At 38.2% G+C, this 22,537-nt stretch overlaps 2 protein-coding genes across 3 annotated transcripts in view; both read left to right on the forward strand.

Annotated features, from left to right (window-relative positions):
* The window catches only part of tmtc1 (transmembrane O-mannosyltransferase targeting cadherins 1), a 44,126-nt gene extending 31,855 nt beyond the window's left edge, over positions 1-12,271 (forward strand). For both annotated transcript variants that reach the window (XM_046873212.1, XM_046873213.1), the window contains 11 exons: positions 580-747; positions 925-1,038; positions 1,861-2,004; positions 3,043-3,151; positions 3,314-3,416; positions 3,875-4,010; positions 5,269-5,413; positions 5,616-5,753; positions 7,447-7,569; positions 9,591-9,668; positions 11,290-12,271. In XM_046873212.1, the coding sequence (XP_046729168.1) occupies positions 580-747; positions 925-1,038; positions 1,861-2,004; positions 3,043-3,151; positions 3,314-3,416; positions 3,875-4,010; positions 5,269-5,413; positions 5,616-5,753; positions 7,447-7,569; positions 9,591-9,668; positions 11,290-11,412 (1,381 nt within the window). In that variant the 3' untranslated portion in view covers positions 11,413-12,271. The remainder of the gene's footprint in view (positions 1-579; positions 748-924; positions 1,039-1,860; positions 2,005-3,042; positions 3,152-3,313; positions 3,417-3,874; positions 4,011-5,268; positions 5,414-5,615; positions 5,754-7,446; positions 7,570-9,590; positions 9,669-11,289) is intronic.
* A 2,466-nt stretch (positions 12,272-14,737) lies between these two features.
* On the forward strand, positions 14,738-21,233 carry ovch1 (ovochymase 1). The gene is made up of 14 exons (XM_046872584.1): positions 14,738-14,909; positions 15,039-15,119; positions 15,242-15,425; positions 15,991-16,066; positions 16,422-16,611; positions 17,435-17,574; positions 17,721-17,874; positions 18,662-18,700; positions 18,807-18,842; positions 19,503-19,725; positions 19,829-19,983; positions 20,560-20,655; positions 20,747-20,883; positions 20,985-21,233. Exons 1-14 carry the CDS (start codon positions 14,834-14,836, stop codon positions 21,150-21,152), a joined length of 1,755 nt encoding a protein of 584 aa, XP_046728540.1. The 5' UTR covers positions 14,738-14,833; the 3' UTR covers positions 21,153-21,233.
* The last annotated feature ends 1,304 nt before the right edge of the window (positions 21,234-22,537 follow it).

The following is a 22,537-nucleotide window of genomic DNA, read 5'->3' on the forward strand; positions in this document are numbered from 1 at the left end:
TTCATTACATTGATGCTTTTATCCAAAGTGACAGGAGACAACTGACAGACAGAGGACAACCTTCCTACAATTCGATAACGGAAAGAGCTTTAACGTACTTTGCAGCAAAAAAGCCTGCGCCAGAATTAATGGCACCCTCCTAGAGAGTGAGCAGGAAAATGCCTTCGAAAATAAACATTGCACACAGTAAAACAATTATACGGATTTGGACCTCTATTATTAAACCGAATGCAATCAGATTGTCATCCGTGGAAAATCCTTTCGAGGCACCGTTTTCAGCCTCCGGGAATTCTCACCGTCTTAAACCAAATTACCTGCAAGAATTATTCTTGTGCTAAGCTGAATATGACTTGTGAAATTTCTTTATGGTGCCTCATCATTTGGAAAACCCAAACAGCTTTCAAGCTTTTTTTTAAGTAATTCTTAAAACAAAAAAATTTGTAAGTACTTACAAATAAATTTTAAAAAATGTGGCTTACTTGTATATTTCTGCTGGGTTTTTTATGCTGCTAATAATTTAGGATTTATTGGAATTGTATGTATGGAATGTCTTATACATCTGTTTTTCTCCTTCTGCAGTATGGGTTACTGCATTCTGGTGGTGCATGGGCTGAACCGGCTGTGTGCTGTGCTGAGTCGTTGGGGTGCAGCAGCGCTCACCATCTCCATGCTGCTGCTGCTCCTGCTGTTCTCCTGGAAAACTGTGCAGCAGAATGAGATCTGGCTCTCCCGAGAAGCTCTCTTCAGGTGTGTGTGTGCGCGAGTGTGTCGTAGGTCACTGATGGGGAATGTGTGTTTTGGAAAATCTGATGTCGTATTCTTTATCTTTAAACAAGATCACATGGGTGTAGGCAGTATTTTTGTTTATTTTTTAAAACAGATATGAATTTTACTGTTGTTGTTTTTTTCCAAACTTACTTTTAGATCTGGTATTCAAACATTACCTCATAATGCAAAAGTTCACTACAACTATGCCAACTTCCTGAAGGACAAAGGACAAAACCAAGCAGCTATTCACCATTACAAAACAGCCCTCAGGTCAGTGAGTGTGTATATATGAACAGTAATTGTGTTTATTTTGGAAATATAAGCAGACCAACTGAACATTCCACATCAGTTGTTGGAATTTGTTATAAAATTGGTTGGTATAATGATGGTTCACGAGTGTTTTATAATGTTTGTGGACATTTTGAAAGAAATTCAATGAGGCCTATTTAACTATGAAAAATGGCTGGTTTTGATTGTGCAAATGAAACATAGTTTGATTCCTAATGATGGGATCCAAAAGAGTAAAAGTGGGAGGAATTAATCCCCTGTCAATCACAGCAATATTAGCCAGTCATATGCGAGCTTATCTCAGGAGCACTGGGTACAAAATGTGAATTTTCCCTAGTTAATACACCAGTTAATCAATAGGACAGACCATACACACACTCACACACACACACACATTTACAGTGTACAATCAGCCATTGGCTTTTAATGGAATGTAGGAGAAAACCAGAGAACTCATAGGGAACTTTTACAGATACAGAGCACACTCAGTTCAGGATAAAACCAGGGAGTATTGAGCTGTAAGGCAGCAATGATACTTGCTGAAGAAAATGCAGACCTAGTGTAAAAAGTAAAGTGTAAAAAGACCTAGTGTATATTGTTATTTGGCCTGAAATCATCTATTTAAAAAGGTCTCTCCTGTGATTCCCTTCGTTTGTTATTTGCAGAAATCTGTAGTGAGAAATGAGGCTGTAATCCTCAAGCAGCTTAACGAAGTCTCCATACACCCCTCTCTCTCTCTCTCTCTCTCTCTCTCTCTCTCTCTCTCTCTCTTCTCTCTCCCCCTCTCCCCCCCGCCCCCCGTAGGCTTTATCCTCGTCATGCCAGTGCCATGAACAACCTGGGCACACTGACTCACGACACGAAGGAGGCCGAGCTCTACTACAGAAAAGCGCTTGACATAAACCCCCAACACAACCGTGCACTCTTCAACCTGGGCAACCTTCTCAAGTAACATACACACTTACTGTATATACAGAGACTTTCAAGAGACGATAGAAAACCCTATAAGAATAACACACAGTTATGCTGATATATAGTGTAAATTAGGCTGAAATGTACTTTAGAAGAGAACTAACACCAAATAAGTTGTAAAAGGAAATTTTGGTAAAAAAAAAAAAAAATGCATAATGTAAAAATAATGCAATGCAATAAAAGTGATATCCTGTTAGGGGGTGAGAGGAGCAAAAATATAAGTGCCCTTTTACTTCTTAGTTCACCTTTAGCATGACTACAGAACCACAACTCTTTTTGTCTTTAAAGTGCTGTTCATCAATCTCAAGGACAAATAGAAATACTAACCTGCGTATTGAGAGATACAGTGCTTGTCAAAAGTTCAGAAACACCAAATCTTTTATAGAGATGATCTTTAGCAGACTGCCTCACCCCTACAGTCAAACATGAAGGTGGAAGATTTATAGTTTGGGGTTGTTTTGGAGCAGAGAAGGTTGGGGAGAGGAATACTGAACCAACTTGGCTGCCATTCCATACTTCCACACCATGAATTCTGTCTGGACTGTGGCTCGTTGGAATCGACTTTACTATACAACAAGACAATGAAGGTCTAAAGCGTCTAAATCGATGGCCGGCCCAGTCACCGCACCTAAATCCCTTTGAACTGCTCTAGGTGAATTGGATCACAAGGTCAAGGAGAAATCCCCAATTAGTGAAGAAAAATATGTGGCATTAAAAGTTTGGATAAACAAACTACATTTTTAGAAACATATACCAAATTCTGTCAAAGTAACTCTCCATACTGAATATAGTCCTGTGTGTAGATCTGCTTATGTCTTTGTGAGTTCTGTGTCTTATGTAACTCTGTGTTGTCTTAAGTAGCACCTTGGTCTTGGAGGAACGTTGTTTCGTTTGTGTGTACTGTACAACTAACACTACAAAGTGTGAAAGTTGGGGGTGAATACTTATGCTTAAGCACAGTTTTGTATTGTGCCTGTCCAGTCTTCTAATAAAAATTGTAATGATCTTGTGCAGGTCCCAGGGGAAGGAGGATAAAGCTGAGCACATGCTAAAGGAATCTATTCGCTTCGGGCCACAGTTTGCTGACGCCTACTCCAGCTTAGCTTCTCTCTACGCTGACCAGGTCTGTCCTTCTCTCTGTGTATCTGTTGATCCTTTCATCTAACACCTTTCTATTCTATATATTTACTCCATATATGTTTTTCCAGCTGAGGTATTTAGAACCCATTTAAAGAATAAAAGCTGTTTTTCTGTTTTTGACTGTTTTTGGTGTGTGTGGTTGCAGAAGCGGTTTGCAGAAGCGAATGAGATTTACACAGAGGGCATCGAGAATTGTCCAGACAGTTCTGACCTGCACAACAATTATGGAGTGTTCCTGGTGGACACGGGTCAGAGTCCCATTATTACTCTACCTCAACGACAGCCAAACAGCATTCACAGTCCACTCCAGAATTATTGGCACCCTTCGTAAAAAAGAAAGGAGCTAATAAAGCAACATTAATCACCCTCTAACAATAAGCAGTGTTATTTGAAAAAAAGCACACCCATTGTATTGTAGTTTGTATTGATGACATTCAGATATTTTATGTATATATATATATATATATATATATATATATATATATATATATATATATATATTATTTTATACATTTTCTAAGGGTTTTAATCATTTTGGCTTTTTATATTTTTATTAAAACAAAGCTCATCAATGCACTTGCATCCAATTGTTTAAATGTAATAAATTAAATTCAGTTAAATTTGAGTCGGCTGTATATCTTTTCTGTCAGATCATGTAATAATTCGATTCCGGTCCCAGTATTACATACTTATGTTCCTCTCTCAGGTGATAGCGAGCGAGCAGCCGTTCATTACCAGCATGCCGTGCGGCTGAAGCCCTCTCACTACGTTGCCATGGTGAATCTGGCCCGTCTGCTGCGTTCCTCTAATGGCAACAAAGAGGCAGAGATCTGGTATAAACGGTAAGCTGAGGAACTCTTCAATTTCTGTCTAAAAGATACAATTCTCAGGTTAAAATTATGGTAAATTTAGTGCATGAAGGTAACGTCTTTAGATGATTAATATGCGTGAAATGAGAGAGGCAGCTCCTGTATGGCGGTTGAAAGCTATAAATAAACAGGAAGTGAAGGGTATATTTGAAAGCGTTAAAAAGCAGTTGCTGATGTTTAACCAGATGTTCCGGTTTCACCAACTTGACAAAATAAACAGGAATGAAACAAAAATAAAAGGAAAGGGAGTGCACATCAGTGTGACTTTTCAGTTCTCAAGAAAACCAGATCTTAATCGGTTTAAACATAAATTGTAGGTAATTTCACATATTTAGATTTTTTTTTTTTTTTTTTTTTTACGATCTAAACAAACTTTTATTTTGCATGTATTAGAACAAAAAGAATAGCATGTACTTTTGCTCCTAATAAAAATGCCCATCATGTGGCAGCAGCCCAGCACATAAAATCGTGAAAATGACAAGAGCTTCAGTTATAGAGGGAAAAATAAAAATTCGTTTTAGTTACTCAGGCAGTGGAATCGTTTCTCCTGATCCTTCAGAGTGTTTGATTTGCTTCTTCTTTTTTTTTTGTGTGTGTGAAGTGGTTCGGAAATGGTACACTTTCTTACTGCAGTGGAACTGCTCACCCTTCAGTTAATCGATTCGGAAAAAAGTTCTCACTTGCCTGAAGAATCACACAGAGGATGTAAAGACACTGGGGCTTCATTCCAGCAGAGTGAATGTTGCATATTTAAAAAGCACCCTCATGCAATGCAAATTCATGACCTTGGTACTTTGTTTGCATGTTAAACTGAACCCTGCACTCGTCAATCCATCTTCAGCACTAAAAAAACATTCAGTGCTCCCGGAGTGTAGCCAGTTATTGCAAATATGTATTATATATTGAATTGTATATATTTTTTAATATTTACAAGGTTGTGTAAAAAAAAAAGGTCTAGACTAATGGTGCTAACTGGTGATATTCATTATGGACAGCAATTTAGAACAAAGCGCAAACAGGAAATTCTGCGTGATCAGGAAGACCTTGAACGTGCTCGACCTCAGAAAATGTCTAAACTATTCAGCAACTTGTGCATGATGATCGTCGGACAACAATCCAAACGAGCTCACTTCCACACCCACCCTACTCGCCAGACTTAACTCCTGTGGACTTCACCCTCTTCATGAAGATGGAGATATATAATATTTTTGAGGTGCGTGTGTGTGTGCAGGGCGCTGCAGGTGGTGCGTAAGGTGGATATCTTGACTCCTCTGGGAGCGCTGTACTATAACACTGGTCGCTATGAGGAGGCTCTGCAGCTGTACCAAGAAGCCGCGGCACTGCAGCCAGACAACAAGGACGTCTGGCTTGCTTTGGTGAGATCTTGCTCAGCTGTTTTGCTGTTTTTTAAAAAACTTTTATATATTTATTTATTTATTTATATATATATATATATATATATATATATATATATATATATATATATATATATATATGTATATAAAGTCTTATATATATATATATATATATATATATATAAGACTTTATATACAAGACTTTCTTTTTCTGTCTGTACAGGCGCAGGTGTTGGCGATGGCAGGCCGCACAAAAGAAGCCGAGGAAATGACTCTGGGTATCATTTCGAAAAGCAACAGCTGTATAGAGTGTTACCGCCTGCTGTCTGCAATCTACAGCAAGCAGGGAAACTACACTGAGGTTTGTGTTGGAGTTCAGTATTGTAAGACTCAAGCGTGTTAAAACACTGAGTGTTAATTAATATCGAATTTGCATTTTACAATATTTATAGCTGCAAAGCTCTTGTGCTGTAGTCTACAGTTTTTTTTTTCCCTGGAGTGAGAAAAATAGACACATGTTGACCTTTTTGACAAAAAAATAGCAATGCACTACAATTTAATATTTCTTGTCAAGACTCTGGATTCAGGTTTATATTTAGTTACTTACGTACTTATATGGTAGTTGCACAGTTCTGGCAGACAAACACATGGTTGAAGAACCTGAACATGCTCAATCATTTCTAAACCAGTCGTCGCAACAATTTTTTCACTTTGAAATCGTGATTTTTTTTCATGTGACTACAGATTTAGAGGTTTTGGCTTTGTAACAAGGGCTTTTTTCTGTTGTTTTGCTACCAGTCTTTATCTCTTTCTGCTATTTTTGACTATTGTTATACTGAAGGTTTGACCACAAACCTCCAGGCACCTGGACTGAGTTAAATCAGTGAATGAGTACACAAAGCCTTTCCTTGCCTTTTCTGATTCAGTCTAAGCTGAAAAAAATCAGCATTTGTCCTACAGAGAGCTGTGCAGCTCTCACAGCAACAGAATGCGAAATAATCGGCCCCTGCGTTTCCAACATGCCCAATGAAGGCTTGGCCAGAGATATTATATTGGCCAGTAATATTGAATAAGCTAGCTGTTATATTCTTGTGCATTTTTTTTTTTTTTTTCAATTATTTTGCTTGTTCAATTCAGTTAAATTAATTTTTATTTGTATAGCGCTTTTAACAAGGGATCTAATGTTAAAGAATGTATAAGTTTGTCCCTAATGAGAGAGTCAGTGGCGACTGTGGCAAGAAATAATTGTCATGTGAATGCTTTAATCAGCTGAATATGGAAACCTGAAAAACACATACTGTGTCCTTACTTTTTTATTTTTTTATACTGTATTTAGAAAATGTATAACTTTTACTATTGTAGTGTACAGAAATTCAGTTTAGCGTATTGTTAGATACATACGTGTGTGTGTGTGTGTGTGTGTGTGTGTATGAGAGAGAGAGAAGGTACACTAAGAATAAATATAAACATATGAACAAATGTTTGAAGTTAAATAAGATATAAGTGCAGGATGTGTGTAAGGCACTATATATATATATATATATATATATATATATATATATATATATATATATACATACATATATGTGTATATGTGTGTGTGTATATATATATATATATATATATATATATATGTATATATATATATGTGTGTGTGTATATATATATATATATATATATATATATATATATATATATATATATATATATATATATATATGTGTGTGTATAAATGTACAATAAAGGATATGTACATAACTGACTTGACAAAAGTTATACACTGTATATACAGATGATTTTTAAATATGAGGATAATCTGGGATATACAATGGATCACATACAGAATAATTGTATAATATAGAATGCAGTGTGGAGCAGAACTGCATGACGATTACTGCAGACGAGCGCGAGTAATTTTTGTTTAATTAAGGTTTGCAGATGTGATGCAGCTGTGGCTATGACTAATTACAAAATGGCCAGATGATGAAATTAGTAAAATCTGCATTAAAGGATTTATACAAAGTGGAATATTTTACTGTTTGTGTTTGTTACAGGCTTTGGACGCTTTAGATAGAGCGCTGCAGCAGGAGCCGATGGACCCCTCAGTGAAAGCGGAGCTTCACTTCTCCATGGGCAACCAACTCCGTGAGATGAATGAGCTGGACAGAGCTTTTGAGGTGCTTTTGACCAAACACCCCCCACATCTCTCCTTTTCTCTCATTCTTTATACGTTGTTTTTTTTTTCTCTTTTTTCTTTTGTTTCATTCACCCATCCTTCTCGGCTGTTTCTTTTCTTTCGCTGCTCCTTCACTTTATTTAGTGCACAGCTTTGAGTCTCTTCTGAATTAAACAAACACAATAAGGAGGTGAAAAAAGAAAAGAAAGTCTTCAGATGATGTTTGCAGCTTGAGAAGCAGAATTCCAATGCAGTGAGGGTTAGTTCATTTTGTGTTTGTGTGTGTGTGAGCGAGAGAGAGAGAGAGAAAGAGTTCAAACATGCCGCCTCGTCTTGATGTCTCCTTCCAACCGACACTGAAATAACCACGTCATTTTATCTCAAGCCACACATGACACGTTTTCAGAGAATTCCCGTAGTCCAAGTGTTAATCAAGCTTGATGTTTACCTTTTCCAGCTCGGTTCTGTTTTAGCTTGCCTGATCTGGTAATCTCACTCCTTTCCTGTAAATACAGTTCTCTTGGCTGTTCTCCTCAGGCTTGGATAGATTCCAGCTCTCCTGGCCCTCGCCTGTGTCCTATTTTGGCCGTTGAAGGCTGTTCTCAGGTTTGCAGGTTGACAAAGATGTATTCAATTCCGTTAGACAGTTTTGGGTCAATATAAATACAGTATAGAGTTACTTGGTGCTGGGATGTCTACAATGAAGGAGACTAAAAAAATAAGAACCTAAAGAGAGTACACACAATGAGGAAAGACTGTGTGGGTCATGTGACAAAAAACATTAGACCTGGGGGAAATTAATTTTTTCATGAAAATCCTGGAAGAGTTTCGGTATCATTTTTGGTAAGTCAGGTTACCTCAGAGATATTAATAGACTGATTTTGTTACACTGCAGCGCTGTTAAATTATTGGAAGGCTCAATTCTGATTGGTCCGAATGTGTTCATGGATTTTCAAACACAGGAAAATCGTCAGGGCAAAACTTATCTTTTTTTTCTCATTCATTTTATGTTTTTGCTTCATTTTGTCTTTTCTTCCCTGACAATATGTTTGTAATAAAATGTGCACTTTGTCATTGTTACTTTATTTTTTTAGTTGTAATTGTTCCTCTAAGAAATTAGCATCTGACCAGTCGCAATGGCATAAAATCAGGTTTTCATTGGTGCTTCTTTTCTCATTCGCAATTTTCCCAGTGAAGATCATATACAGGAGAACGCTAATGTAGGAGTAGCGGAGATGGCATTAATTTTTGTATTAGCATGAATGTAGAACCTATGGGAGCTGATCTGTTTGAGCCGAGATGAGAGAGCTGGGCAGATTGAAGGACTAAAGCTCCGCTGAATCGCACTTGAACTGGGAAAAAGTCCTGGAAAATAATTTGCTTATATTGGAGCAAGCTGAAAGACTTGAGAGTGCGTTCCAATTCATCCTAAAGGTGTTCAATAGAGTTGAGATCAAATCTCTATAGCAGGCCACTCAAGATCTTTCACTCCAGCCCATGTAGACCATATATTCATGTAGCTGACTTCGTTTCATGCCACCACATCTACATTCTATACAATTGTGTCCAACTTTGTTGTAACAGTTTGGGGAAGAACCAGATACAGCTGGAAAAGTCAGGTGTCAGTACTTTTTTCCCGTATAGTGTATGAACTTTGTTTTCCCCCCTTTTTTTTGCATCTTCTTGTTTTATTAATTTGTGCAGTTGGCAGATTTGCATGAGTTCTCTCATAAGGGTAATGAATACTGATTTTTAAAAGAAGTTTAAACAAAAAAAAAGAATTATGTTACTTACCATGTTTATTATCCAGGTCAGTTACGAAGATTTTTCCATTAAGGTTGGCATTTGTTCTTTCATGTGCAAGAGCTTTTATGTATGGAGATCTTTTTTGGGGGGAAAGCCCTGGAAAATAATTTGCTGATATTGCAGAAATCAAGGAGGATTCGTATGTGTGCGCAAATATCGAATGTGAGTGTGTTAAAGTTGTTACTGAAGGTGAATCTGCCTGATTTTCTTTCATAGAGCTACAAACTCGCTGTTGCACTGAAGCCTGACCAATCACAAGCTTGGATGAACATGGGTGGGATACAGCATATAAAGGTATGGAGGCTCTCTTGGCACACGCATAGTATCAGAGCATAGTATCATTGGCCCATGTTAATACAACCTGACAAACTGTTTGTTGCAAGTTTGTTAACAAATTCACCAGTTTTTAAGAGCAATTTACTATTCACTGACCCACCCCCTCGCCCGGACCCTTCTTTCCCTTCTTTCCCATTTCACTTCATTTCTTTTGGATGGAACAGTTGGCATTTAGATTATGAATTTTTTTAATTTCATAAATATGAAATCAGATTGTTTGAGTCAATTTTCTTAATTTCAAGATTTTGATCTGAAGATAAAGAGTCACTTTTCAGGCTGAAAAATTCTCTTTTTCAACACAATCAAAAGATTAATTAGGACCATAAAGTCCATAATTGCTTTTCAAAACATCCCATGTCTCCATGTTGCTATTAGAATAATCTCTACTCTTCTAGGAAGATGTTCCACTAGATTTTGGACTGTGCTTTTGGAGATGTTTTTGCTCATTTTGATGAGGTGGAGGAGGCCTGGGGTGCAGTCAGATTAAAGCAAAGCCCATTTAAGATCTTTCACTCCAGCCCATGTAAAGAATATCTTCATGGAGCTGGCTTTGTGCACAGAGGCATTGTCATGCTAGAACAGGTTTTTGGTTTCATAGTTCAAGTAAAGGAAAAATTTAATTCTGCTTCTTCTCTATACATTTGTGTGCCTCTATCTTTGTGCTTTTCTATCTCGGTTTAAAAAAGAACTACATATTGCTAGAGAAGTTCAGTTTAATTTATTTTGAATTCAATGGACATTGTTTCTAAGCAGCTTTACACAGATAATGTGGTAAAAAAGTGTAAAAGTGTAAGTTTGTCCCTAATTAGCAAAGCGGATGGCGTCTGTGGCAAGGACACACTCCCTGAGATGGCATAAGGAAGAAACCTTAAGAGGGGGAACCCCATCCTCATCTGGATGGCACCGGATGTCCATTTATTACAGCTAACTGATGTTGAGGTGTGCAGTGATGATCAAATGCACACTGTTGTCCCGTGTCAGTGTAGCAGACTGTTGACATTAACTAGAGTCTAAATCCATCCTCAAAGCTCCTGTATGGCTCCTTCATTTCATGGATTCCCAAGTCGTGGATGTAAAACCATCCCAAGCTGCACAGAGGGGCTTCCAATCGAAGAGAACCTCATACATATGCAGGCTGGGATAAAGCAGGCAGATCTGAGGAGTGGAGAGGGGAAGGAACAGTGGTCACTTGTACCGAAAGAGAAGAGAGGGGTGACTGGGAGAGAAAGATATGGATTTATTAAGTGTCCTTATTGTTGTATAAAAGTTAAGGACACTGTGCAGTTGGGGACTCCGGAAAAACTCGCTATGGCAGTGTAACTTAAAGGGAAAGACAGAAGGTAACACAGACATAAGGGATCTCTAGGATAAGAAAAAAGTCAGATGTCCCAATACTTTTGTCCCTGTATAGATTTTAGAACACAATTGATTTGTGAAAGCTCTAGCTTGTTGTTGAACTGTGTTTTTCCCCCCTTCTTAACATTCTCTTGTTATATTTTAATATATAATGAATACTTATTTTTATTGAAGGAGGGTCGAATTATTTATATCCATTCAAGATGTGCTTCTATTTTTGCAGGGAGACTATGTAGCAGCAAGAACGTACTACCAAAGAGCTCTCCAGCTCTCTCCTGGCTCCAAGCTGCTTAAGGAGAACCTGGCCAAGCTGGACCGACTGGAGAAGAAACTTCAGGGAGGATAAAGGAGCTTTTCAAACACAATCAGGAGATTACCTTACTGAGGGCTTGCTGAGTCGATACGGAGAAACACACATGCATATACACACACAAAGATTCTGAGCTGACTGTTTTAAAAGCGCCTTCTGTAATCAATTGTGCTGGAAAAGAAATCTGTAAAAGGAGATTCAGGTTTAACGATAAGGATCCACACCACAGCAGTGCGGCACGACGTGGCGGATAATAATGGAGCCTCATTGACTTGGCGTATCTTTAGCTTTACTTGATCTCTGATCAGAACTGAAAAAAATCGTAAAAAGGTCCCTTGAAACAACGTGCATCTCGGTAACGTGCTGCATCTGGCATACCTGAGGAGCTTTCATCCAAACATCCATTTCAGTGACTTCAGATCAGCAGGACAAGGGACTCCTCAAAACTGTCCACATAACGCCATCCTTCATGTGATGCAGAAGCATTTTTTTTTTTTTTGTCTTTTGCTTTGTGTATAATTTTTATCCGTGATTGTACGAGTGACTTTGAATTGTGCAGAAACATCCTAAAATTAATTCTGTGCTGAGAAGGTCACCTTCGTTTATATTACTTTTTTTTTTTTTTTTTTTTTTGCTTTTAATTTAATTGTAAAAGTTTTTCTCGGTGTGGAAAATCCAGAATGACGAACATCATAGTTATGATGTGCAACAATGTGCAAATCAGGCTGTTTTCCCGACTGTTTAAATGAAATCAGGATGTTTTATCCATCTAAAGTCATATTTATAATTTCAGGAAAAGTTCATCTGTCATAAAAAACCTTCAGCAGTGTGTTAAAAAAAATACCATGTACAATCACATTCCTTTTGCTTAATAAAGAATTTCCTTAATGGACGACCCCTGGCTATGTCTGAAGGCTTGTATGTTTCTCACAGGGATTTACATGTATGCGCATTCTCCACTATGACACTGATGAAGATCTTATATTATTATAAACTATAAGTGTTTCGATGTGGTTCATTTAATAGGAAACAGATTACATTCTTATTTTTTTGTTTTTATAAAAAAAAAAAAAAAACATGGACTGGTGAAATTAAGTTCTGAAGTGTGACCTTATAATTTAGACAACAACAGGAAGCAGATACTAGAAAGTGCTCTGATATCCAAAAACGCAGAGGAAGGAAAGGATATCGGGATAAGATCTGCCTATTCATAGCTTTGAAAGACAGGATACCTGTAGCTGATAAGCAAATCGCTCCATATAGTAAACGTGATCTTTAATGTACGAGTGGAAAAGATGAAAAATAGGGAACGATGGCTGCATGCCGGTGGTATTTACAGTAAATGTTTATGCGTGATTGCTGGAAGGTTTTCTCCACCCCCCTAAGAGTTCAGCATTGTAATATACATGCTGTATGTACGTGCTTTTTTCATGCATCATTTATTTTTGAGCTCACAATAAAGCACTGAAGCACAACTTGATCCCACAGTTTATTCATTCATGCTTCTATGCACTCTATTTAAACATGGCTCATTCAAGTACACACAGGTACTGTAGATCATTTCATGGTCTATAAAATTTGTCAACAAAATCAGCAAATTAATGTGTTTAAGGAGATCAACTGCCACATAAGTAGTTTCCTAAATAAGGTGCATTCACTGTAAACCAATAAACTTCTACTATAATGTAGAATGAATTAACATTCTACATAGGTCACATTGCACCAATAAAACAAGATCAGATATTAAACTATCACAAAATCTAAAAAAAAAAATATTCAAGCTCTGAATTTCTGGCCTCAGGACTGATTTGTACAAAAGTATTTGATTTCAAATAAATCCATACAATAACATGTCATCTGTCATTCCTTTATATTACTAATAACGCTGCAAAGAAATGCATGGCTGTGGTGCCTTCAACAATACAGCAAGGTACATGTGGTTCATGAAAATCATTTTTTACTAAATTATAGTACAGTAATATTTCATCTTGTTGAGATACTGGGACGGCCATGCTAATGCATCCCTGGAGCGGAGAGTGTGAACGGCCCAACAGTGGAAGCTTAGCATTTCCGTGGCTTGAACCTCCACCCTTCTATTCAAGTCAAGAAGCTTTTTATTGTCATTTCACCCTTTTATAGCTGACGCAGTACACAGTGAAATGAAACAACGTTCCTCCATAACCCTGATGCTACATACAACAACAGTCACAGAAACAGAAAACACAGGGCTAAAGACTAGTAAGAGTCCTCGCCACATAAAGTGCATGTGTGCAACCTGGTGCAAACAGTGCAAAGACAACACAGGACAGTGCAAAACAATACACAAAACACAGAATAGCTCCGCCAGTAAACCTGTTGTAAAGAGACAAAGTGATCAGTAGCAAAAATGTAAACAAAGTGTTGTGCAAAAGAGACAAAATGTTGTGCAAAAGATGTTCTAAACCAATCCTTCTAAGCCAAAGCCTCAACCATAGAGCTACCACTTCCCCTGTTCAAAGTATGTAATAATTACTCAGGAAGAAACCACACGGTACTATAAGTAATTAGGTAAAAAGTGGCATGTCAGTATTGCAGAGTGCAGGTATGCAGTGATGGTTTCACCATGAAAGGCTTTGGGGGGTATTTGACTAGTTCATGTGGGTGGTTTGGAGACAGTGTACAGTAAATAGTCTAACTTCTTCATTTTGAAACACGGTGGTGGTGCAAGACGTTCATCAGCACAAAGATGTTATGAATATGTGTTAGGAAGTCAGTGTTGGGTTGGCAAGGTTTAATTCAACGAATGGTATCTGCTTCCTACTTTGTAAACATTTTGCTAAATCAGAATGTAAGAATGCAGACTAGAAAACTGGGTGGTGCAGAAATTCTGATCCTGAGCTTTGGTTTCTACTTGTGTAAGGTCCTGTGCATGTTCTTCCCATGTTTTCTTGGGTTTCCTCCAAGTATTATAGTCTTCTCCCAAATCCCATGAACATGCCAATAAGTGGATTGGATAAGATCCATTGCCCCCGTGTGTGAATGAGTGTGTGAAGTGTGCTTGGTTTAGGCTGATCTCTTATCCAAGGGTAGACTCTGGGGTAGATCCACCATGACCCTGACCCGGATAAAGCAGTTCCCGACAATGAGAGAAATGACAATGAAATATTACATACATTTAACATTTATTTTTCATCAGAAATTCATGAAGTTCAGTAGATACAGGCATGCAAACACAATTTATTCTCAAGCACGATTCATCGAAAAACCCGAATCAATAAGTGAGTCATATGGCCCTTAAGTGCTATATTAGATACCTTGCTGCCTCCTTGTGGCGAAATGCTAGAACTTCTCCTCCACTGATTGACTTTAATTAGTGCTGATTTGGTCGCAGGTGTTAAAACGGGAGGTTTCTCTGTCTCTCTTAGCTTGTTTTAGTTGGTTCTTTGGTGATTTATAGCTCTTTTAAAAAAAAAAAGCTATGATGGTCATTTTAAGCAGAAACGTGATGTTTCTTGTTGCATTTCTTGTCTTCATGTTGCTCAATTGTGGAAATGGTAAGTTTTGGTATACTGCTTGTCATTCTCTTGCGGTATATACTGAGGCCTTTGAGCAGGTTTGAGGAAAAACAGATCATTAAAATATATTTTTCTTTTTGTCTCCCTCTCTTTCTGTAAACATTGAAGCTAGACGGCTTTTCACACTGAAGAATGAATCCTTATCATCCCAGGATCATAATGGAACCACAAATGAGAAGAAGCTTAGTGGTATGATTACAGCTTAACTTTTAAACTGTATACTTGAAAATAGTATAATTCAAGTATACTATATCTATATTAAAGTATAACTTTTATATAACTTAAGTCTGATGTTTTGTGTGATTTTTAAGCCATAGCAGGTGTGAGAACCTTTACTAATGTGGAGGAGGGAGAGGCACGGGTTGTTGGTGGGAGAGAGGCATGGCCTCACTCCTGGCCTTGGCAGGTACTGCTGACTTTCGCCAACATACCAGCCTGTGGTGGAGCCGTTCTCGACCAGTACTGGATTGTCTCAGCTGCCCATTGTTTCAGACGGTAAATGTATCTCAATGCAAGCTGCAAGAATTCAAATGAATTTGCTGAATTGTAGTGAGAATTTGCAAATTGTGAAATGTGGGATATACTCTTTGGATGTAAGCTACCTGGGTAGGATGGTGGTGAGAGAGGTGTCTCTTAGCTCAGGGTCTGCTATGGTTTATTAATGGGTTTTCTCCAGGTTGTCTGGTGTTCTCCAATCTCCAGTTAGTTGACTAGCTTTAATAAACTGGCTTTGATGGTTGGCACTCTGGCTTTCTTGCCAATATTTCTGGGATAGATTCTATTTTCACCCAGGACAGTTACAACTATCAGAAGTAGGGATGCTCCGATCTGAATCTGTATTGGGTTCACTTGTTGCTTGTTGTTATTGAGGTCCTAGAGCAGTTTCGTCTCATCAGTTATCAGTCTGATATTAAACTTTTAAGCAACAAATCACAAAACTGATGACTCAAGTGACCACATCTTTCACACCACATTTTTCATGGTGTTCAGAAAGAGGCTGGAACTTGTGGTCTATGAGAAACAAATGATGTTCACTCTGCTTACATTGATATTCCCAAAGATATTCCCAAGAATCATACTGGGCAGCGAAGGTTGGGAAGCATGATCTGACAAATGACACCGAGTCATGCCAACAGGTCAGTATACACATGTATCCTAATCCGTTTTCTTTCACAGTGGTTGGGTGTTTTTTATTTATTTATTTTCTCTCCCAACAGCAAAACTGTATCAGTGTTTTACTGGTTCTCTCTTCTAGGATCCGTTTTAAAATGTGATTATTTTAAAAGCTTTGTGGCATTGTATGAGATTAGAAACTTGATAATGTCCTGTGGAAAAGTAAGTTAAATTTGTTTTTAGGGTTTACTTCCTGTTTTTGAAGTTGACTTGTTAGTATTTTTATTTCATGATTATCCCTTCTATATACCTACTGTGTTCTTGAAAAGCTTGCTAAAAATCAGCCTTGGTTTTCATTTACTCTTGCCTTCTGTTCAGACTGCCAAAGTGGCTAAAATCATCACTCATGTGAACTATAACAGCGTAACCAAAGAGAACGACATCGCCCTGCTGAAGCTACAGACTCCGTTAATGTTTGATGAATGTGTGAGGCCCATCCCCGTCTGGAGCGGAGACTCGGCATTAGTGAATAAATGCACTGTTACAGGCTGGGGTTTCACGTCTGAGAGTAAGTTTGTCTCCAGTTTCTGTCTTCTTGAGTTAATCTGAGTTTACAGCAGGGGTTTCCAGACTTTTCCACAAAGGGCTGGTGTGGGTGCAGGCTTTCATTTCAACCAAGCAAGTCCACACCAAATTTGACCAAATCCTGTTTAAATGAAATGATTATCATTTTCAATAGCTATCAGGTGTGGCCCTTGTTTGGTTGGAATGAAAACCTGATGTGCTCTCTGTTAAAGATTGGACACCTCCTGGTTTAGCATGAATGTTTGCAACCCCAGAGTAGCTTTCAAATGAGGAAGAAAAGAAATTGTGCCTCTATTTTAGTTGAACTGCTTACTGGTGAAGTTCAATGGTTTTGAAGTCTGGGAATGGTAAAGCAGATGAGGCAGGAAGAGTGAAGTTTTATGTCCATATGGTTTGAAAAATTGGCTGAAAAGAACTCTCATGTTAATCAGACTATATGGTGTGTTTTTAAGTTTCCCAGGTTGGAAAACTCGCAACGTGACCTCTCAATGTGCCGGCACTGGAGGTTCCTTTCGTGAACGATACACCAATTGATCTCAAAATACTTGTTTGTAGTCTGTGAGTCAGAAGGACTTTAGAAGTAACATTTAATTCAACACCAAGCTAAGCTGCTATTGCATGAAAATGTTCAATCAAATCAAAAATTTAGCAACAATGCTGTGTAATATTTTGCATATATGACTTCTCTAGCATCCATTCTTTGAGACGAATACAGATGGAGAATATTCAGAGTGACTCTCACTGCAACAACCTTTTAATCAATATGTTAAGCTTTTAACAAACATTTGACACACTTATCTGTCCAGGTGGCCCTCGAGCTGACCGACTACAAGAAGCTAATGTTACCATACTGGATTCTAATTCTTGTATCAAATTATATGGAGGGCTTATCTATTCCTCGATGGTGTGTGCAGGAGAAATGGCTGGAGGTGTGGATGCATGTCAGGTACAGTACAGGATATTCCAGTATATGAAACGGATACAATGTGTGCTATTGCACATGTTGACTTTTTAGCAATGTTTACATGTCCACCTAAGTCCAGTGAAAATATTTTATTCCCTTTTCCCCCCTCACTATGTCCTTCTACACAGGGAGATTCTGGGGGTCCTCTGTCATGCTTCACAGGAACACGCTATGAAGTCGCCGGACTCGTTAGCTGGGGTGTGGGCTGTGCTCGTGCTCTAAAACCAGGAGTCTACACCAGAGTTACTTTATATATCCAATGGATAAATTCCACAATGGATGGTATGCCTTTTTATTTATTTATTTTTTAGAAATCAAATGAATCATATACATTATGACATTTGCATTAAATTTTTCCCAGTAGTCTATTTTTCTTTTTCCTAGCACCTCTCTTGGCTGCTACAAAGAATCTGTTTACATTGGAGTTTCTATGCATTCAGGTTTCAGTCTTCATATCACGTGTTGCCAGGGTCAAAATCTGCTGAGAGGCCTTTAAAAATGCATTTCATGCTGCTTAAAGGCTGTTGCTTTAACCAATCAGTTTTTCCGAGGCCATCTAGCAGATCTACAGTAACTTTGACTGGATGGTCAGAAAGTGCACTAGTCAGAGCCCGCATCTGTAGCAATTTGCACAAGGTCAAATATATTTGGATTTAATAGCTGTATTTTTACGTCACAATGACTGAAGAAATTGATTTGGCCTCAGATGTATATACAAGTTTTCTTGAAAAGCTGGAAATCATGAGGAAAGGTCTGCCAAAACAGCTTAAAAAGCATGAAAAAAGTGCACAATTTTCATTCATTTCAAATGAGCCTGTGATTACATTAGCAAAATGTGTAAATATTGATGCTTTCGCTAGAGATGATGTGGAACGGCTGTGGCTGAAGTGAAAGGAGACTTGTTCATTGGGTTTCTTGCTTTCCTGTCTGATTCAGCGCTCTGTTATTCTGCATTTCTCTTTATAATGATTGTATTAAGAGGTGGATTGATTCAGGTTTACCACCGAGGGGCTGGGTGTGAAATGCGTGGCCCTCTACTGTAACTGACTGCAGTTTCTTTCACCTTAAGGTCAGCTTGGAGCTGATTACATGTTCAAGGACTTAACAGGTACTTTTTTTTTTTTTCTCTTCTCTCTTTTTCACCAAAGTTATGCCTGTAATGTGCTAATGTTTTATTTGTATTTTATTTATTTTTATCCTGGTGGGGGGTGTAGCAAAAACACAATTGGCTCATCCCAATGTTGATACAGGTAAGCCCCTTATTTATTCTGTAAAGATTTCAAAACACAATGGACTAAATTAATAATTTGTACGATACCTAATGCAATGCCATATAATACTAAATGAGATGCTGAAATAGTTTACAGTAAACATTTTCAGTATTTTCAAGAACAATTAATAAAAGTGGGTATTATGCCATAAAGGGACAACTCCAAAAGACCAAAAATTCTCCAAAATTCTCTCCTAGACTAGTTTGTGTCGTTGGATTTCTCTTCTATGCCTTGCATAAAACCTTAATTTGTACATGCAGTTAGGTTTGATGTACAGTAATGGAAGCGTCTTCAGAAGGTACATTGCAAAAGCTAGTTGTTCTTACTGCCAATGAAATTTCATTCCTCATGCAAATCAGTAATCAATTCATTTTAGTTTACACTGATTAAAAACTTCAAGATACTAGTGGCAAAGGTTTAAATCTACAAGCAATGTGAGTATGGGATAAAAATGTAATAGACTTGCCAGGAAGGCTGGACAGATCAATAGCTTTTGGAAAAATTTGAACTGGTTAAAATATTTCTATCTATCTATCTATCTATCTATCTATCTATCTATCTATCTATCTATCTATAAATAAAAAAAAATTATACTTTTTTTTTTTTTTTTCTTCTTCTTTCTTCTCTCACTCATGCAAGTAAAAAACTGTGGCAAGGCTGAGGTGGAACCCTGCAAACTGGATCAAGGTTATGTAGGTTTGAAATCCTCTGCCAGTGGTGAGATGAGGTTGGTAAACGTGACTGAGGCGTGTCCACACTCCTGGCCCTGGCAGGTCAGCTTGCAAAGCGAAGGCACTCACTACTGCAGCGGTACCCTCATTGATGAACGCTGGGTTCTGACTGCACGCCACTGTCGTGCTGAGTAAGCCAACAAAAACAGCATGTGCAAACAGTTTTGTGCCTTTTGATATCTTTTAACTAACAAATTGGTTCTACTTGAGGATTTTAATTGATTGCTTCTGCAGAGCTGGAGATATGGTGGCACTCGGTGCTCATGATCTCGATTCGATGGAAATTCAGCAAGTGCCAATCAAGGAAGTTTACAGCCAGCCTTATGATGGCAGCTTCCCTCCACTGCATGACCTCGCCCTCATTTACCTGAGTGTTCCAGCTCCACTAGGTACGATACCACATACTAGACCAGGGTTTCCAACCCTGGAGCTGGAGAACACCCTGGTCTGTACATTTTGGTATTTTTCTTGTTCAAACACCTCCACTTAGTCCAATTTGTTAAATCTAGTTTGTGGAAAAACAGTAAAATGTGCAGGATAAGAAATGCTGCAGAAATACTAAATCCATGTGATGGAATCAAACCCAATCAACTGATTCTACTGAATCAGAGTTGAACCAAAATTCTATTGCAAGTTAAGGTTGTGCTTGAAGGAGGAGTTGGACCAGGTCCAGCTAAACCCCCTCGATTTGTTTGCAAAGATGGAACAGACAGCATGTACTCAAAGACCATGATTAGAAACCGTTATCCTGGAACAGGTTTGTCTAATCTTATCTATGAAGGGATAGTGGAGGTGCATGTTTTCATTGCAGTCAAACAGAATCCTTACTTGATTCTACCTGTTTAGTTTATCTTGGCTGTCATTAGCCAATCCGCTGTGACTGCTGCTTAGTTGGATTGAAAACCTACACCTCCTCTACCCTTGACGATATTGGCCTTTTTAATTATGATTTTAAATTCCTCCAGGATCTTCAGTAAACCCAGCTTGTATCCAAGATGAAGACTTGACGTTTGATCAAAGCTCCTTTTGTGTGACAACAGGATGGGGTTATAAAAGGTTATGTATGTAACTTTGCTTCAAACATGCATGGCCTTTATATCCTCTGCCTAATGTAGTTTAAGACTAATCTTTTCTTTCTTCTGTCTCTGTTAGCGGACTTGAGTCCCGATATTCTCTATCAGGCCCGAGTGAGTCCACTACCTGAGCAGGCCTGCTGGAGTGGCTGGGGTCAGGTTTTCAGCTCCACTGTCCTGCTGTGCACACAACCTGCTGCCTCATCATCCTGCCTGGTATGAAGTTCATCTTAGCTAAGAATAAACAAGTCAGCAAGGACATTTTGATCATGGATTTTCTTATTACTGAAAGCAACCTCCTGTTTTTATCTTTTTAGGGTGATGCTGGTGCACCACTTTTGTGCCAAAAGAATGGACAATACTATCTGGCTGGCATGATGGCACTGGGGCTTAAGCGTTGTGATCAAATGAAACCAGCCATATTTACCAGTCTGTCCAGTTTCCAGTCCTGGATTACGGACATTATGGAAAACGAAGGACAATGAAAATAATGCACATTTTAATTGTTTTGTATGTTTTGGAGTATGACAAGTGGTCCTGAAATGCATTAAATAAGTTTACTCAAATATTTGATATGCTGATTTTGGACTGTTGCTGTATTTGTTATTCCTGTGAAGTTGGTGGTTGTCACTCTAATATTACAGGGCAACATGGCTGATATTCAGAAATTTTGAAGAAAATGCAGTGCAGTTACACACTGGTGCATGATTCTGGTTTATAGTCTCAGATTGGCTAATTAACAATCTGTGAACTGATTGGCATGAAATTTGTATCTGTTTGAACAGTGCCTACAGATGAGGTGAGAAAACATGAAAGCCTAAAAGACTACAGTGCTGCTGAAGTGCTCATTAGGTGTAGATGAAGAGGCCTAATTCTACTGTCCCTCTATGCAGGCAGTCAAACATCATTGTGGGTATTAAACACTAACACAGAATTGTTGCAAAATATTAGTTCTGGCTACACAAATTTTTCTAAATGGTTTTAAAATTGAAGTCATTTTATTACATTGTTCTTTTAGTTTGTCTCTGGAAAAACAGAGGCACCTTTTTGATTAAATAAGCCATTAGTTCAATATATTTTGTTAGAAGATTAAAATCTAATCATAAGACATATAACCTATGTGACATTTCTAAAGTTTTACAATAGTCTGAGGTAATATAACAGGTTACATCTTATAAACTCCAGTACTGCTACATATTCAATAACTGTAGCTAATAAAGAAGGGAACAGAATCCAGTGTTATGCCTTGGAACAATGGATACTCTTGATGTCGCAGCCAAATAGGACAAGAAACAACATGCCCTCCATGATTCATTTATAAAACTGTGGAGCTCATTTTGGAGAAGACTCGTTCAGCAGGAGTGCTGCAGGAGTGCTACAGGAAGTGATCACACTGTACAACCCTTCTCTGAGCCAGTTTTAGGATTAGCACAGTGAACCGTATCTGAACTTGACCATCATGGTTTGTGTGGCAGTAATAATGGTCTGTGGGAAACACAGTGCTCAGTGTACTGTATAGTTACAGTAAATAGACTAAACAAAGCTTTGCCTCAATTAATTTTTATTGAATTACTTGAGGAATCGCTTCAGCCCAAGTTCATTGCGGTAGATAGGGCTGAGTGTTTGTTAGCAAGCTAAACTTGCTTGTTGATGATTAACATTACTGATTAGCAGTTCTGTCCATCATCAGACAGTGAAGGTATGACAGTGAAATCTTGCTTTACATTCGGTACAAAGTTGTTCGGTCTCCTTGGCTTCAACTCCTGATTGAAACATCAGAATCACCACAATACTTTTGATGACATCTAGAGCAGCTTCTTCTTTTTTCAGCTGCTCCCATTAGAGGTCACTACAGTGGATCCGTCTCCAT

Source organism: Silurus meridionalis, chromosome 18 (genome assembly GCF_014805685.1).
Source record: "Silurus meridionalis isolate SWU-2019-XX chromosome 18, ASM1480568v1, whole genome shotgun sequence".
NCBI classification, from domain to species: Eukaryota; Metazoa; Chordata; class Actinopteri; order Siluriformes; family Siluridae; genus Silurus; species Silurus meridionalis.

Excerpts from the sequence above, each read along its gene's own strand:
- ovch1 (XM_046872584.1), top strand. The coding sequence starts at position 14,834 with ATGATGGTCATTTTAAGCAGAAACGTGATGTTTCTTGTTGCATTTCTT. Across the intron at positions 16,612-17,434 it reads CTGGGGTTTCACGTCTGAGA|GTGGCCCTCGAGCTGACCGA; the intron begins GTAAGTTTGTCT and ends TTATCTGTCCAG. Across the intron at positions 18,701-18,806 it reads CATGTTCAAGGACTTAACAG|CAAAAACACAATTGGCTCAT; the intron begins GTACTTTTTTTT and ends TGGGGGGTGTAG.